At 41.0% G+C, this 18,018-nt stretch overlaps 1 protein-coding gene across 7 annotated transcripts in view; it reads right to left on the reverse strand.

The window, feature by feature from the left end:
* Positions 1-18,018, reverse strand: part of sntg1 (syntrophin, gamma 1) — a 533,638-nt gene that overhangs the window by 125,724 nt on the left and 389,896 nt on the right. For all 7 annotated transcript variants that reach the window (XM_055634100.1, XM_055634098.1, XM_055634093.1 and 4 more), the window contains 2 exons: positions 15,183-15,317; positions 9,437-9,493 (listed from right to left, as the gene is read on the reverse strand). In XM_055634100.1, coding sequence (XP_055490075.1) covers positions 9,437-9,493; positions 15,183-15,317 — 192 coding nt within the window. The remainder of the gene's footprint in view (positions 1-9,436; positions 9,494-15,182; positions 15,318-18,018) is intronic.

Genomic DNA, 18,018 nt, shown 5'->3' on the forward strand with positions numbered 1-18,018 from the left:
TAATTTGTTTGATTGTTCCTTCAAATATCTTACAAATTTACTGTGCTGTTAGTCAAGTCAAGTCAAGTCAAGTTTATTTGTCACATACACATACGAGATGTGCAGTGAAATGAAAGTGGCAATGTAGGATGGAAGTTACAGGATTTGTATCCAAAATAATCTTCGAAGCATTCCTTTTCCATTCTTGTCTGTGTGCTGGTCGAGCACACATTCAATTGAAGTTAAATGCCAAGCTTTCTTGGATCGCTGTCCAATTCTGCCGCTCTATTAGCTTGTGGGTGGACTCCACGCAAGGAGTGCAGATGCTAAAATTTATTTCAAATTGCTTCATAATTCATTGGTGCATCTCACTATACAAACAGCAGAGCTGAGCATTTCTTAGTCATGTCCGCCATTCATTATTATCATAGACAGTGATTTCTGCCTGTGATTGCCAAGAGGCATCACAGTGGGAGATTTTGCCACACATTTTCATGAGCTTTAGCACCTGCTTACATGTTTTCCTGACACATACTGGGCATCCTCCAGACTGAATTGTTTACAGGACAAAGGGCAAAGTGAAACCAGGTTGATCTGACAACCCAGGAAAAGCTCTCCGTCCTGCCATCAGTAATAAATTGACTGGTGAAATGAGACTGGTGGAATCACATTCAAAAAGATGAATCCACAGACTCCAAATATTTCACCAATAACATACATGCCTGACTAACTGTAACATTGGATGGTATTTTTGAGACATACTTATTAAAGCTGGTTTTGTGGCACCACGTAGAGAAAGCTATGCCAGGATAATCATGACCCAATTATAATTTCCATTAGCCTTGGGCCTGACCCCCTTACCAATGACAATCTCTTTCCTTGTCAAACTCAGGGATGCTTTGGCATCTATACACATTCAGGCAGTGCATGCAGAGACAGATGGCTGTACTTTGAAATTTGTTTGATTGTTCCTTCAAATATCTTACAATAAAAGGGGATACAATGTTTCTACCAGATACTGCACCATAGAAAACAGAGAAAATAGGTGCAGCAGTCGGCTACTCAGCCCTTCGAGCCAGCACCACCATTCAATATGATCATGGCTGATCATCCAAAATCAGTACCCAGTTCCTGCTTTCTCCCCATACCCCTTGATTTTGTTAGCCCCGAAGAGCTACAGTATATCTAACTCTCTCTTGAAAATATCCAGTGAATTGTCCTCCACTGCCTTCTGTGGCAGATTATTCCACAGATTCATAACTCTCTGGGTGAAAAAATGTTTCCACAGTCCTAAATGGCTTACTCCTTATCGTAAACTATGACCCCTGGTTCTGGACTCCCTCAACATCGGGAAGTTTTTTTTTTCCTGCATCTAGCCTGCCCAATCCTTTAAGAATTTTATATGTTTCTATAAGATCCCCTATATCTGGAAGTGGCAGTGCTGTTAACAGCTGCGGCTCACCTGCAGTCCGTCTGTCTTTACTTTTTTCTGTTGTTTTTTTTGTCTTGTTTTGGTTAAGTTTTAGTTTGTTGGGTTGTGTTAGAGGGGGTGAAACATGTTCTCTGTCTCTTCCTTCGGGGGGAATGCGACTTTTTCGTGGCGTATCCGCCTTCTCTGCCTCCGTCTGCGCTGAGGCCTAATGGCGGAGCTGGCGGCCTCCAACCTGCGACCGACCCCGAGGCTCCGGAGGCAGAGCCAGCCAGGACTTACCAACGAGAGGCTGGCCGTCTTCGGGGCTAAGGCAGCGGTGGCCCGACTTGCTGGTGTGGCGTTCTGGCTTTCGGCGGTGGCCTGGAGCTGATGCAGCGGGGCTCAGAGCTGAGACTGCGGGACCCGGAGCTGGGGCGGCGACTCCTGGAGCGGAGACTGTGGGACCTGGAGCGGCGACTGCGGGACCCAGAGCTGGGGCGGCGGCCCGGAGCTGGGGCAGCGGCCCGGAGTGGCGACTGCGGGACCCGGAGCGGAGACTGCGGGACCCGGGGGTGGGGCGGCGGCCCGGAGCGGAGACTGCGGGACCTGGAGCTGGGGCGGCGGCCCGGAGCTGATGCTGTGGCGGGCTGTCTCAGAGCGGAGACGGCATTCCGGCTTTCGGCGGCGGCGATATCACCACGGAGGTCCGCTGGACTGGAGAGCGGCATCTTCGGCCTGGATCAATCGTCTTAGCGCAGAGGGAGAACAAGGAAGGAAGAGACGGAGACTAAGACTTTGCCTCCATTACAGTGAGGATGTGCTTGGTGAACTCACTGTGGTGGATGTTTGTGTTTATTGTATGTTTTGTTATTATTGATTCTGTGTATGACTGCAGGCAACATAATTTCGTTCAATGACAATAAAGGATCTATCTATCTATCTATCTATCTATCTATCTATCTATCTATCTATCTATCTATCTATCTATCTATCTATCTATCTATCTATCTATCTATCTATCTATCTATCCTTCTAAATTCCAGTGAATACAAGCCCAGTCGACCCATTCTTTCATCATATGTCAGTCCCGCCATCCCGGGAATTAACCTGGTGAACCTACGCTGCACTACCTCAATAGCAAGAATGTCCTTCCTCAAATTAGGAGACCAAAACTGCACACAATACTCCAGGTGTGGTCTCATCAGGGCCCTGTACAACTGCAGGAGGACCTACTTGCTCTTAAATTCAAATCCTCTTGCAATGAAGGCCAACATGCCATTAGCTTTCTTCACTGCCTGCTATACCTGCATGCTCCCTTTCAGTGACTGATGTACAAGGACAGCCAGGTGTTGTTGCACCTCCCCTTTTCCTAATCTGACACCATTCAGATAATAATCTGCCTTCCTGTGCTTGCCACCAAAGTGGATAACCACATTTATCCATATTATATTGCATCTGCCGTGCATCTGACCACATCCAACCTATCCGTCACCTGCTGCCTCATAGCATCCTCATCGCAATTCACATTGCCACCCAGCTTTGTGTCATCCACAATGTTGGAGATGTTACATTTAGTTCCCTTGTCTAAATCGTTAATATATATTGTAAATAACTGGGATCCAGGAATGAGCCTTGCGGCACCCAACTAGTCACTGCCTGCCATTCTGAAAATAACCCATTAATTCATACTCTTTCCTTCCTGTCTGCCAAACAGTTCTTTATCCATGTCAATACCCTATCCCAATACCATGTGCTCTAATTTTGCACACTTGCTCACACCATCTCCATTTCTCTAGCTGTAAAAAGCTGCAGGCCTACATAGGAATTCCTTTCACATTTCTGAAAAAGAAGAGTCTGAAGAAGTGTACTAACCCGAATTGTCACCAATGAATAAATTAATGATTAAGTTCATGAATGAATGAATCTATGTCCTCAGCATATGCTGCCTGACCTACTGAGTTACTCCAACACGTTGTGCCTTTACACGTTATCTTTTCTATATACCTTGCCTTTACAGCTTATTTGATATTTCAAAAATATTTACAATGTTTTATTGTACTATTTACCTTTATTTGTCCCTTTGCATTTCTCTGCCACCCGGTTCTCTTCTACCACCAGTTTATTCCAAAGTTGGCTCAGTGTTCCCTATGAATAATTCTTCAAATTACTGTAATCAAATACTGTGCACTATTTACATCACATTTTTCCACTGATCAGCTTTATCACCAACTCTGGAACCCCTGAAACTGACTTAGGCCTGTAGATATGAAATAATTTGACCCTTGTGTGGGAAAGAACAGATCGTATGTTGGCACAACAGAAATTTTCCCACTAATGTTATGCAATGAGCATTAATCTTGGAAGCTATTCTGTAAAATCAGAATAAATGTGCATTTGCCCATGTAGGTCAATGCTATAGAAGCCTTTCTAAATGGAAAGTCATTGTAGGAATAACCATCAGAGGCCTTTATGCTTCATTGCCAGCTCTTATGGTATTATCAGTTGAAATTTAAGTGGGTAGTTTGGTAGCTCGCCAGTATGTACTGCATATTTTGCCTGCCTCTAATTTGATAGCTGTTCAAAACAATTGTCATGCTGTAAAGAAACAAAAAGTGGAATTGATACTCGAGAGCTTAAAACTACTATACAACTACCGTCGTATGTCAAGGTTACTAAAAATATGATTATTAATGACAGTAGAAACAACTGATGTGACAGAAAAATATTTGGGTTAAACTGGGCATTGTTGGATATAAGAGATGACATTATCATGTGTAATAAACAGGCAACACTCAAACCTAATGTCCATTGCTAATTGACAGAATTGTACTATTAATTGTACTGTACCAGTGCTAAAGATGTTGTTATACTGATCAACATTTTTTTTTCAAGGTAGCATAATTTTGGAAGTAGCTAAAACTAGTTAAAGCTAGCCTGCACTACTTAAAGCTAGCCTGCACTACTTAAAGCTAGCCTACACCTCGCAATACGAAGGTATTTCTTGTTTAAATTCAAGTAAGTAAGAAAGTAAGTAAGTTTATTGGCCAAGTATTCACATACAAGGAATTTGCCTTGGTGCTCCGCCCACAAGTAACAACATGACATACAGTGACAGTTACGAATGACTCAGAATTACGAATGACACAGACTGGACTGATTAAGGAATTAGTGGTCAGGAGTGGGCACAGCAGCAGACCACTTATTTGAGCAATAAAGGCACAGCATGGGAGCAGGTGTGCTCCACGCCTTTTCTGTTGCTGCTTTGAAAATGTTCAAGGGGGCAAAATGAAGAGATGTCCTCGAATGAATGGTGTGTCCTCCACTACCAAGAGAGCAGGAGGAGATTAATGCACTTTGGAGCTGAATGGAATGCCACATAAATATCAATCTTTATTCAATTTATAAATGCTATATAACACATTGTAATACTGACATCAAACAATATTCATTATTATTCATCTTCCAATAATCTCCATTCATAGGACATGCAGCTCCATCATTAATACATTATTCCAAACACTCAAAATCACATTTCAACTGTTGAACCATGCTTCATTCACCAGGCTGCAATCACATACCATCAGGGGACAGTTAAGTTTGGATGCATCACCTTAACCAGCTTTGTAGATGCTCACCTCCCAGTATTCCAGAGCTGTAAATGAGCTGTGGTGCATGCCGACATTAAGATCAGTGAATTAGGTGATTTCTAATACCTCTAATTCTGCTTTGCAAATAAACTCGACATTGGTTTTTCCTGATTAACAAGTTTAAGATGATGTAAATATGCAGCTCTTGCTTCCCACTCCTCACAATTTAACCACGTGTCTGTATAATCATATAACATGCAAACAGGCCCAATGGCCCATCAAGTCCATGTCAACCTTCAAGCATCCATTTACTTTAATTCACATTTCATTCTTTTTATTCTTCCCAAATTCCCATCAGCTCCTCCTGGATTCTAACATCGAGGCAATTTACAGTGGCCCATTAACCATCAACCCACACAATATGTGATGTTGGAGGAAACCGGAACACTTGGGGTAAACCCATATGATCATAGGGAGGACATGCAAACTTTGCATAGACATCACTGGAGATTTGGATAGGATTGGGCAACAAGAGGCATGAGACACCTGTTCTTCCAGCTGCGCCACTCCTTTTATTTCAGAAAGGCAAGGACTACTAGCTGATGGGACAATGGAGGAAGACATAAAAGGGAGCAATGACTATGACATGATTCCATCGACTGAGTCTCCACCAGTTTCATTATTTAGAGTTTAGTTTAGAGATAGAGAGTGAAAACAGGCCCTTCGGCCCACTGAGTCCGCGCCAACCCGCGATCCCCATACACTAGCCCTAACCTGCATACTTGCGACAATTTACAATTTTTACGAAGCTAATTAACCTCCAAACCTGTACGTCTTTGGAGTGTGGGAGGAAACCGGGGTACCCGGGGAAAACTCACGCTGTCACGGGGGGGACGTGCAAATTCCGTACAGACAGCACCCATAATCAGAATTGAACCCAGGTCTCTGGCGCTGTAAGGCAGCAACTCTACCGCTAAACCACCGTGCGACCCTAAATTTAGATAATAGAAAAAAAATATTGATTTTAGAAAAACGTATGGCGTGATTTTTGGCCATGTTATTCAGAATCCCCCTCCACTCATCAAGTGCCGAGGATTTTTTCCATCGATGAAAAATAAAAGAGTTATTAGTGTTTAAAAAATGTTGAAATACTCTCTCCTGTCAATCACGCCATGAAGGCCACGCCTCTTCTGGTGGGAGGTGGGGACTATAAAACCCTGAAGTGTGGGCGTGGCTCAGTCTCTGCAAGATGGAGGAGGGAGAGGTCATGACTCATTGTCTTTAGTGGCCTTGCACCCTGCTTGAAATGGTATGAAACTGCACTTGAATTTTGTGGCCTTGCACCCTGCTTGAAGTGGTAAGAAACTGCACTTGAATTTGGTGGCCTTGCACCCTGCTTGAAATGGAATTTCAAGGAATAGTCGTGAGTCAACTGCCAGCCCACCAGCCGTGAATGAGTGACCTGCAAGCACAACAGGCTTGAGTGACTGAGCTGCCAGCCCAAGAAACCATTCGGCCCACAATGTCCATACTAGCCCTCTGGAAAACAGTCCCTTCAGCCCACAACACCCATACTAGCGCACCAGAAAGCCCCCCCACCCCCAATGGCCACCAACATTGGAATTGGTGGAGAGGTGAAATATTGCATTGGGGGACCAGCCCTCCCGTGTGTCTGGGACCCAACCGGTCCCACATAGTCTAGTATAAAATATTGCCCTGGTAGTTGTATTTGGTTGTTTGCACTGAATGTATGAATTGGCAACAAATCATAGAAACATAGAAAATGGGTGCTGGAGGAGACCATGTGCTCTTTCGAGCCAGCAATGCCATTCATTGTGATCATGGCTGATCATCCACAATCATACTCTGCTTCTTGATATATTTAACACTAAGGTCCTTAGATGCCAACTAAGGCAGGTATTTAGCATGTGTTGTACTATCGATTCTGCCAACTTCGCCATTAACCTATAATATCACTCAAGATTCCAACATCTGCAGCTCACTGTGTCTCCATGTTACTGATCCATACGGTCACAATATAATTTTACATGTGGACTCAACAGAGAACCTCTTACGCATTTTGGCCTCTCCCTGAATCATGTCTTTGAAACAGAAGCAAGATGCAGCAGGACAAATCAACACATCGGTAATCAAAAATGGCGTTTATCCCTTTCTTTTACGCTCTTTTCAATTTTTGTGTGGATTTATTGTTTTTCATTTCTTGCTGGTGATCTAGATTTTTTTCTAGTTTATTTTCACATAAATGATTACTGACTTTGTTATTTGTTCATCTCTCGCACAGCACACTGCTCATTTCATATTTGGTAGAACTGGCCGAAATTAAGAACAATAACTGTTCGCTAGGTTTAAAACTGAAATACAATATATTTTCCGATGCGTTGCAAACAGTACATGGTGAGAAAATTAGATTGTTTTTCATCTACTGGCATGTTGTTTTGCCTGCATTGGTAACTGGAAGTAACTATCCAGTCATCTTGCAATTGATGGAACTTAGATGCATATTGGGCAGGAAACCAGAACAGACGATGTTTTTTTAGATTCTCTGCTATTTTCTTTTCCAACAAATGAGTGACACAGTAGCACAGTGGTAGAGTTACTGCCTTCAGAGACGCGGGTTCGATCCTGACTTTGAGTGCTATCTGTAAAGAGTTTGTCTATTCTCCCCATGACCTGAATGGATTTTCTCCGGGAGCTACAGATTCCTCCCAAACTCCAAAGAAGTACAGGTTTGTAGGCTAATAGGATTGGTAAAATTGTAAATTGTCCCAAGTGTGTGTTGGATAGTGTTGGTGAACAGGGATCGTTGGTCAGTGCGGACATGATGTCCGAAGGGCCTGTTTCCAAGCTGTATCTCTAAACTAAACTAAACGGTGCAAAAGTGGCCATCTCTTTTCCTCTTGCCTGTATTGTACCATTAACATGAAAATATTTTCTTCAATGGAAAATAATTTATTATATGTTTGCATTTCCTATAGAAAGGTACTTTTACTGCCATTTGGTCTGTTATCATAGTTGCATCCACCTCATCACTTCGTTTCCCCAAATCTTTTATTGAGATAAAGCAAAATTGTGTAAGCAACTGACTCAAAGTGGGGACCAAGTTCCTTATTTAAAAAAAAACATTTTTTCTGATCTAGAAATAGCCATCAGGCACACAATATAAAATGGTGAATGCCAGATGGTTATTTCTGCTCTTTACGGAAGATGAAGGCTAATTGAGTCATGTGCAAATCCTTACATCTGTTTCAAGCTGCATTAAACATCACAAGCAGTTACAACCCCCTGAGGTCTTAAAAATCTTCGAAATCCTGAACATGTGCCAATCTACTCACTTTGCTTTGAATTACTAAAGATATCATTTGGATTCAAAGATTACATTTTTTAACATGTAGTAATAAGTACTAGCATTATGCATTTGATAACCTGTTCTGTAAGCTCTGTATGAATCATTTTAACTTGCAAAGAGCTGAATTGTAGATTATCTATCTGTTTTAAGAGCCAAATTTCAAAGCTACTTTAAGATCTGATCCTCCCTGATGGGAAACCTATGATCACATGGCAGAACACATTGCATATTTTAATCCTGAGAAAGGTTGGCTCTCTCCAATGCTGACCAATATGATAGAGTGTGGTGTAGTGGTAGATAGGGTTGTGGTGCATAACTAGTTAAACTAATAATATTTCTGTAGAAAATACAAGGACACTGCAGCTTACAAAAAAAAGATATTTAAAAAAAAATGCAAATGGGTCCCAGGAAAAGGATTAAAACCCTGATTTCCATTATTAAGAGTTAAGATCTTAAGCAATGATGGGCTTCATACAGTCACCCAAAGCTATTTTTAGAATTAGCTTCCTTTTTGGAAAGAAGATTCCCTCCCCTGCTTTTAAGGTTGAGCAAGCCATGTATCTGGGAGGTTTTATTTGTTAGTAAAACTCTACTAGTTTCTTTGAATAATGGCATTTAAGAGACTTTTGGATAGGTACATAGATATGCACGGAATGGAGGGATACGGCTCAAATCCAAGTAGAGATGAATTTAAAGATTGACACAAAGTGCTGGAGTAACTCATCAGGTCTGGCAACATGTATGGAGAAAAAGAATGGGTGATGTTTTGTGTCGGCTACCTTCTTCAGTCTGAACTAAACGTCACCTATCCAGATAAGCTGCTTGACCTGCTGAGTTACTCCAGCACTTTGTGCCTGTCTCTGGTAGCATCTGCAGTTCTTTGTTCCTGGAGATATTAACTTAGCATCAAGTTCAGCAAGGATGTTGTGGGCCAAAGGGCCTGTTCCTGTGCTGTACTGTTTTATGTTCTATGTTCTAATGAACAGAGAGAAACTGAAACAGCTTTTTTGCAAAGAAAATAAATATTGATTACAATTGATAGCAATTAAAATTGTTTCTGAAATATGTAATGACAATTTTTTTTTAGAGTACCTTTATGCTCAGTCCAAATCCACCAATCGCCTGTCTTCTAATTGTAACAGTTCTTTCCTGTAGAAGGACAATAATAATTAGGAACTATAATTACATAAATCAATGTAAATCCTAAACAATGGTCACACAGTATGAAACTTTGCGGGCAAACAATCTTTTGAGGTATTTTATGTCCATCGTGGCAGTAGGGCTTCTCATTGACTCATCTCAGTCACAGATGCAGTATATTAACAGTACACACTTCCTTTCCAATGATAAGGCATTCACACAATGACAATTTAATGACAGAATGAAGGGTCTCGACATGAAACATCACCCATTCTTTTTCTCCAAAGACGCTGCCTGTCCTGCTGAGTTACTCCAGCATGTTGTGTCAGTCTTATGATACTTGCTCCTCATAAATCTAATTCAGCTTTCACACATTTGCTAGCACAGGGAGGTATATATGGTGGCTGGGGAACCTAGGAACAGTATCTATGTTGGATATTTAGAACAATATGTGTGTTTAGTCTTTTATACTTTTAATCAGAGGAGATTATTTTCTTAACCAGAACTCAATGTCAGTGAAGGCCAATCTAGTGAGGGTTGGTGGCAGGTTAGGTGGGATGAATGTTGATGTGAGAGAGCTGGGTGCCTTGAGCAGACAATTGGAAACCAATGATATATTTTTGCATGATATATAATTCCTAGCACCCTTTTTACCAAATTGCATACTATTCATTTTGCGGAAAATTGGCAATGTTTTCTTTAAATTGATACCCTTCAGCGGTGGGTAAAGTAACATGTGTTATGGACAGGCCTATTACCAAAACCTAATCTCAAAGCAGTCAAAGTGCCAGCTCCTCTCACTGGAGCAGAGCAAATGGTCAAAAGGAACATTGTCAGGTGATCAGCTTCGTCTGAAAATGAATCTTGGCTTCAAAATGTAAACCTTCCATCTCAAGCATGGAGTGAGTTTGAAATTATTAGCTAATGAGTTAATTAATATATCAGGGTTTTACATCTGTTGTAATGTACCTTCTCATTAAATTCAGGTGAGAATTGTCTGCACAGATCGTTCCGTATATTTACTTATCTGTAAATGAAATAGCTGAATAAGTTATATCAAGCCTTATCTTACAGGGTTCAGCTAAGTTATGGCAATTCACTGAATGAATTTAAAAGAGAGTTAGATGGAGCTCTACGGGCTAGAATCAAGAGGTATGGGGAGAAAGCAGGCACGGGTTATTGATTGCGGATAATCAGCCATGATCACAATGAATGACGGTGCAGGCTCTTAGAGCCAAATGGCCTCCTCCTGCACCTATTTTCTAAGTTTGAATGAGTACGCACGCCATCATCTGCAAAGGTACAATTTCAAGTTTAGACTTGGTCATGCTGTCATTTCAAAAGGGCAGATTTGTGATATTCCTGAACAATATATTTGCACTTTGGTTAAGATTGTCAGCACCAGTGTACTTGAAAGAATATCTCTAGTGTGGAAACAAAACAATCAAGGACTGCAATTAAAAGTGTGAAGAAACTGAGTGTTCTAAAAGCCAATTACCCTTACATCTCAGAATAATTTGATCAAAAGGGGCAAAAAGTAAAAAGATCATAAACCTGATACCAAATCTAATGTAAAAACTAATTGAGGTAACCAAACAAATTCTCAACAAAGAGGAGAACAACATGGAAACAAAGGTCAGAAAAGAGAATTACACTCAGAATAAGAAAATAGTCATGTATTTTAGATTTGTGCATCTCATTATTTCTTGAAGTGTGACTGCTTTCCTGAGAAAAAAAGTTTGACAAACATCGGACCAGATTCTCCTGGGAAATTACAGCAACTGCACATACTTTGACATGTAATCTATTGAGTACTATTTCACTACTGTCATGGGGAAGAAGTTGTAGGAGTCTGAAAACCATGACCACCAAGTTTAAGAATAGCCTCTTCTCAACAACCATCAGGTTCTTGAACAACACTGCACAGTGACCTCAATTATGAATTTCTATGGACTGCCTTTTGTTTAACTTTGGGTTATTTTGCACTAGGATTGTGGCCATCGGGTTTTTGTTTATTATATATTATCTATGTGCATTGTGTTTACAGTTTTGTTCAGTTGCTGCAAGTAAGAAATTCATTGCTGGTACATATGGCAATTAAACACCATTGACTCTTGAGTCTTGAAATTCAGGTGCAAATGTCAACATCCTAAGAACTTCTTCGGTCAAATCGAGAGCTGAAATGCCAGTTTCCTGCAATTTCCAACCAATAATCTATTTATTTGAACAGAAGGGAAAGGTTGCAAAGGAGAGGGATATGATTATGCTAATTTACACCTCTTTTAATCAACTTTAACTTTGTTCTGTAACTTTGCATTTTCTTTTACTTTTTAAATACGATGATTATTTTTTCTATGGAGCTTTGGAATGTTGGTGAACCTCAGAGGCATTCATAAACATTCAAGCTATTTGTTTGGTTTGTTGGCCTGTATGCTACACAAGGTCTCATTTATCAGGTAAGAATTGATATCAAGGACCAAGGTGTTGTTGAGAGTGGTGAATCTGTACAGTTTTCTGTTCCCACAAAATGTCAGGCCAGTATTTTGACCAGGAAATAGAACTGTAAAACTAACCACGTGTTAGTTCAGAATGGAAATGCTGCATCTAAAACCAATGAGGACATTGGCCAAATATGCTTCAAGGTAAATGAAGCTGGAATGATGAAGAGGGAAGTTCCAATCCGGTTCTAGAGGAATCAACTTGTTACCAAAGAACCTCCACAGCTCCTAAAGATCCTGTGCTGAAAGTAGACTTCTAGGTGACATTCCTATACAATAGAATTAGCCCAGAAAATTGAAAAGGACAGACTCCTCAACATTGGGAACTCAACATATTACAGAACCACTTAGCCGTAAAATGGTTTTGTGTTACAAGGAGAACATTAGTTCCAGTTCAAAACTCATTTGTATTTGCAATCTCATTTTGGCCAATGTGCCAGCTGTTGTAACATGTTTTATACCTGGTTGGCTGGACAAAACATCTATTATGTGTCAATTAGTGATGCACCTCCACTGACGCTTACCCTTTATCTTGTGTGCATAATCAGTGATTCTATTGATTTTACTAATATGTTCACCTCTACCATAAGACAAGTGAACAAATTTCTGTTTGAGCTGACGATTGCCACAAAGCTTTTTCAAGATGAGACAGGGATAATATTGTTAAAGTGAACTTTTCATTATGCTCATTTGGTGAGTGAAAAATGGGGGTGACAATTATAAATTTAGCAGAAAAGAGGCTTCAAGCCCAAACTGAATCTATCTCAGGCCATTCGTCGACCTTTCATTCAGATTAGCACGCTGTGACTGCAGAAAGGAGATGAGAAGGAATTTATTTAGTCAGAGGGTGGTGAATCTGTGGAATTCATTGCCACATAAGGCTGTGGAGGCAAAGTTAGTGGTTACTTTTAAGATGGGAGATTGGTTGGTTCTTGCTTGGTACAGGTGGCAGGGGTTGTGAGGAGAGGGCAGGAGAGGGAGAGGGCTTGAGAGGGAAAGATAGATCAGCCATGATTGAATGACAGAGTAGACTTGATGGGCCGAATGGCCTAATTCTGCTCCTATGATGTATGAACTATTGAAATGATAGCAGACCTTTTTATCTACAGTGAAATGTATACCTTTTTCTATATCCAGTCCTATTCCTTGGAAATGGAGTTTGCATGCTCTCCCTGTGCTTACATGGGTTTCCTCTGGATGCCCCGGTTTTGTCCCACATTCCAAATATGTGTGGGTTTGTTGTTTAATGGGCCTTTCTAAAATAGCCACTAATGTGTAAGGAGTGAATGAAAAAGTGGGATAACATGGAACTAGCGTGAACTAGTGATTGATGGCCGGCATGACTCAGAGGACTTGTTTCCATGCTCTATCTCAAAACTAAACAAAAAGGTTTAGATTTAGTATTGTCATAGCTGTTGGTACAGCTTTGTTTTACATCCTTGCCAAACAGATCAGATATTCCATACATAAATACAATGGTCAAACAAGTACACTAGAGAGATCAAAGGGAAAGATGCACGGAAAATAGTTCTCAGTTTTGTAGCGTATTGAAGCGCATCTGTTCCATAGACAAAGTCCAATGTCCACAATGGGGTAGAGGTGAATTGGACAGTACCTTAGCTATGGAATAATTGTTCAGAAGCTGGATAACAGAGGGGGAGAAACTGTTCCTGAGTCTGGTGGTGGGCACTTTCAACTTCTGTACCTTGATAGGACTTTCAGAAAGCTCATACAGGAAGGCAAGCAACATGGAGGACCAATTCAAAACCTACATATCCAACAAGAGGAGACAATCTTGCCACTGAGGACTGAGTACAATGGGCCTCAGTAAGAATCCTGATGCATCAATGTATTGTTGATAGCCAGACCTTTTCCAGTTATTCTTTGCAGCAGCGCGAAGTAGCCACTTGCACAACAGTTAATATACATTTTCTGACTAAGGCTGTGATTATGTCTGCAACAATTGTTATTTTACTGTCAAAACATCTTCACTGAAGCATCCTATGAATTGGGCTTCACATGTGGTAAGAGAACGTTCATAAAGACCTACAGCAGACATGGCCTTCTGATGAATGCACTTCTCCCTCATGCATTTCCAGCTGTTTGTTCTACTCTTCAAGACCTCTCTTCATTCTCCTACGTTTAGCTCCGAGAGAAAGCCTTTCCAAATCACTCGGCTCGGGAAGCTATATGTTTTGGTATGGGCTTTTACACGAACAAAACAAAATCTGCTTTGCCAGCCAAACCACTCCCTGTAGAGGTTTGTGGTACAGCTCTACAGCTACCTCTACAGCTTGTGTTCCGTTCACAAGCATGGGAAATGTGTAACAATGTTAAGCATGCAGGTGGCTCTTGATCTATGGAGAGTGGGGAGAATTATTTATATGTTTTAGCAACATGTTCAGATGTACCAACCTAAGGCAGAGGGATAGAGTGTCCAGTTGGGAAATTCTAGATTTGGCTACAAATCAGCATTATATATGATTCGTTTATGATCTGCATCGTCTGCATGATGCTGCTGATCATTTAGTGCACATATGCAAACATATTAATCAGGATAATGCCTGGCACACTTCTTGTCACCAATATTTGCTTGTGTTCTGGACCCCATCATTCATGTGTGGAGTCTGCACATCGGTAAACAAAAATGCCAAATGTTGATCCAGCTTCTCTCAAAATCTCCCGGCATAAATAATGATATAAGTTATTCGCCTGATTCCAGTCATAGCAGGAATATGCAGTCTCCTCTCTCTAAAGTTCTGTTCTGCCTCCAGGTGCATTTCAATGGTAGCGTCAACAGGAAAATAAGATTGTGAATCCAGTATGGGGAGGAATTTTATTGCACTGAAAACTAAGATCAGGCAGGAAGGAAAATTATGCCGAATCTTCAATGAATCACCAGACTCTTTCAACAAATACATTTTTGAAATGTAAAACTCGTATAGAAATTCATCAATGGGATATGAATAAGCTGTGTGTGATTAGTAGTTCCCTTGTGCTAACACATGCTGTGTTTTATTCTTCAAGTTGCCATGGAGGCACAAGAACATTATCAACTGAATCCCTAAAATGCATCATGGTTGAAAATAATTTTGCAATAAATCCAGTTAAATAAACTGATACAATAAGTGGGCACCATTCATTCTAAATAGCAACATTATTCATTATTGACATTTTTGAAAGGAAAGGTTATTACTTACACTGGAATAGAAGGCTTCGCTTGACACATTGATAACGTCTTGCTCCTGAATTGTTAAAATGTCCTTTGCTAAGTGCAATCGCACTTCAAAGGGCTCTTGAGAACCATCTTGGAGCAAACAAATTCCTGTCTTTGTCTTGAAAAAAAAGGAAAAGTTTAGACTTTAGATTTAAAGCAAATTTGAGATTCTGTTCATTGAAAGGAATACTAATATTCTGAGAAAACTCAGATTTCAAAGTATAATGGACATGATTTTTCTCTCTAGTATTAGCGCAAGCTACATACCACAGGATAGATTATAAAACATCAATCGTTCAATGTCATTGTACTTTGGATGAAAAATATGATGCCTTTCTTCGCAAAATGTTAGGGATTATTTTTAATATGTTCAAATGTAGTGACAACCAGTCAAGGGTTTTCCACATAAGATATTTCAAGTAGAATTGTGACCCCTGATGTAATTTGATACAAGGGTTCAAATGCCCATCTTTTCACCAAGAGGCCAGCTCATTGTCAACTATCCTGTGTTCACCTTCAATCACACTGAAGACAGATGGTCTTTATAATTCTGATTAGTAAAACCTTAACCCCAGACAATGGTTACTGGCAGGCGTTGCTAGTGGATTGCTATGACAATATTTTTATAGATCCTGGGCTCAGTATCTTTTATAATAGTAAGATTAAACGAGAACTTACCAGTTTGAAGTTTGATCTGTATTTTATGAGGAGTTACGATGAGGGATTACGTGAAGAAGCCCGCTCAGGGCGCAGGTGCGGCATGCTTCCAAGCAGCGGTGTGGAATCACAGACAGACACGTATTTGAAGTAACATAGTAAAGAACAAAGAGACATCAGTTATCGGTTTCATCCATCTAATGAGGGTGGGAGCGGAGGGCACGTAATCCCTCATCGTAACTCCTCATAAAATACAGATCAAACTTCAAACTGGTAAGTTCTCGTTTAATCTTACTATTTTACTTCGGAGTCACGTGAGTGACTTCGTGAAGATTTCAAAGCTCTGTGATTTCAAACCGTGTAACAGTTTTATACACTCACTACCGAAAGCTCTTGAGGAAGGAAGTGTTATTGTAATCAACCAATGAATCTGTTTTGAAAACAAAACGGTATTTATTAACAATAACAAAAGAAAAATAGCTCCCCCGGGCTTTAAATTAAATATTTGCAGTTTCTAAAATGCTGACTGCAAATATATCAGGTTCCACCAACGGCTTATTATAAAATGTTCGGAATGTGGCTTCCCGTGACCATCCTGCTTTGTTGAGGATTAAGTCCACAGGCACATCCATTCTGGCTGCCGATGATGTGGATGCTGCCCTGGTGGAATGAGATTTAAATAGATTAATGTTAATTCCAGCAGCTTCCAAAACCTGTTTCAGCCACCTTGAAATGGTTTGACTTGTTACCCTGCCATGTGGTTTCCTGTGGCTGACCCATAAGGCTCTCTCACTTCCTCTGATATTATGGGTTGTGTCTATGTAAATATTTATGTGGGTCACCACACACAATCGTGGCTCTAGTGGGTATGCCCGGAATGCCACTAGCGTGTTGGATGTTCCTGGCCTGGACTGTTTTATCAGACCTAGAATAGTGAATGTGATCTGATCCGATGTAGTGTCCATGTTGTCCAGTCGAAGTTGATGTAAGGACTGCACCCTCTGTGCAGATACTAGTGCCATGAGCATGAGTGTTTTTAAAGTCAACTGCTCTAAACTGAGAGATCTAGCTGGTGGTCTGTCCCGCAGGTATGTGAGTACAATACTGACATCCCAGATTTTTGTATATCTAGGGGTGGGGGGCTTGCTGTTAAATATGCCCCTCATCAGTTTTACCACCAGCGGATGGGCTCCCATGGCCTGATGTCCCGCAGGTTTGAGGTAATTTGAAAGAGCACTACGTGCCGTGTTGATGGCACTGTAGCTCAAATCTTCACGATGATGTAAGTCTGCCAGGAATTCCAGAACATCCGCTACTGTGGCTGTTTTATAAGCAATCCCGGTTTTCTGGCAGTACGTTTCCCATTTCCTGATGCAGGTTAGGTACTGCCTCTTCGTGGATATCCGTAGGGATGCTGACATGGTGGCGATGGTTTGTTCCGATAACCCCAGATCCAGGTAAGGTCGGTCTAAAATCTGCAACCCAGGAGATTCATATCTTTGTGGCATGGGTGGCTGATGCCTGATACTGGGTGAGTCAGTAACCCTGGATGACTGGGGAATACCATAGGTGTTTCCACCACCATGTCCTGGAGAATTGGGAACCATGGCTGTGTAGGCCAGTCGGGCACCACCAAAACTCCAGACGCTGAATCCGTCTGGATTTTCCGAAGCACCCGACTAATGAGGCAGAAGGGGGGAAAAGCATAAAAGACAAACTTTCCCCAATCTAACGTAAAAGCGTCTACCGCTGCTGCCTCCGGATCTGGTTCCCACGCGACATAGACAGGTAGTTGGTGATTCAGTCTTGATGCAAATAAGTCTATATCTGGCTTCCCATATTGCTTTACAATTTTAGCAAATGTTTTAGGATTTAACATCCATTCGATGTTGTCATTGAATTTCCGTGACCTGGTGTCCGCCACTATGTTTAGCTTACCTGGTAGATAGGTAGCTGAAAGCCAAATATGTCTTTCGACACACCATTGCCAAATCATATTAACCAATTTGTCGCATGATAAAGATTTTATGCCGCCCATATGGTTAACATAAGCCACCACCGTTGTATTATCTATTTCTAATCTAACATGCAAGTGACGCATATCAGACGCATATGCTTTTAAACCATAAAAGGCGCCCAACATTTCCAAAGAGTTAATGCCC

Source organism: Leucoraja erinacea, chromosome 4 (genome assembly GCF_028641065.1).
Source record: "Leucoraja erinacea ecotype New England chromosome 4, Leri_hhj_1, whole genome shotgun sequence".
NCBI classification, from domain to species: Eukaryota; Metazoa; Chordata; class Chondrichthyes; order Rajiformes; family Rajidae; genus Leucoraja; species Leucoraja erinaceus.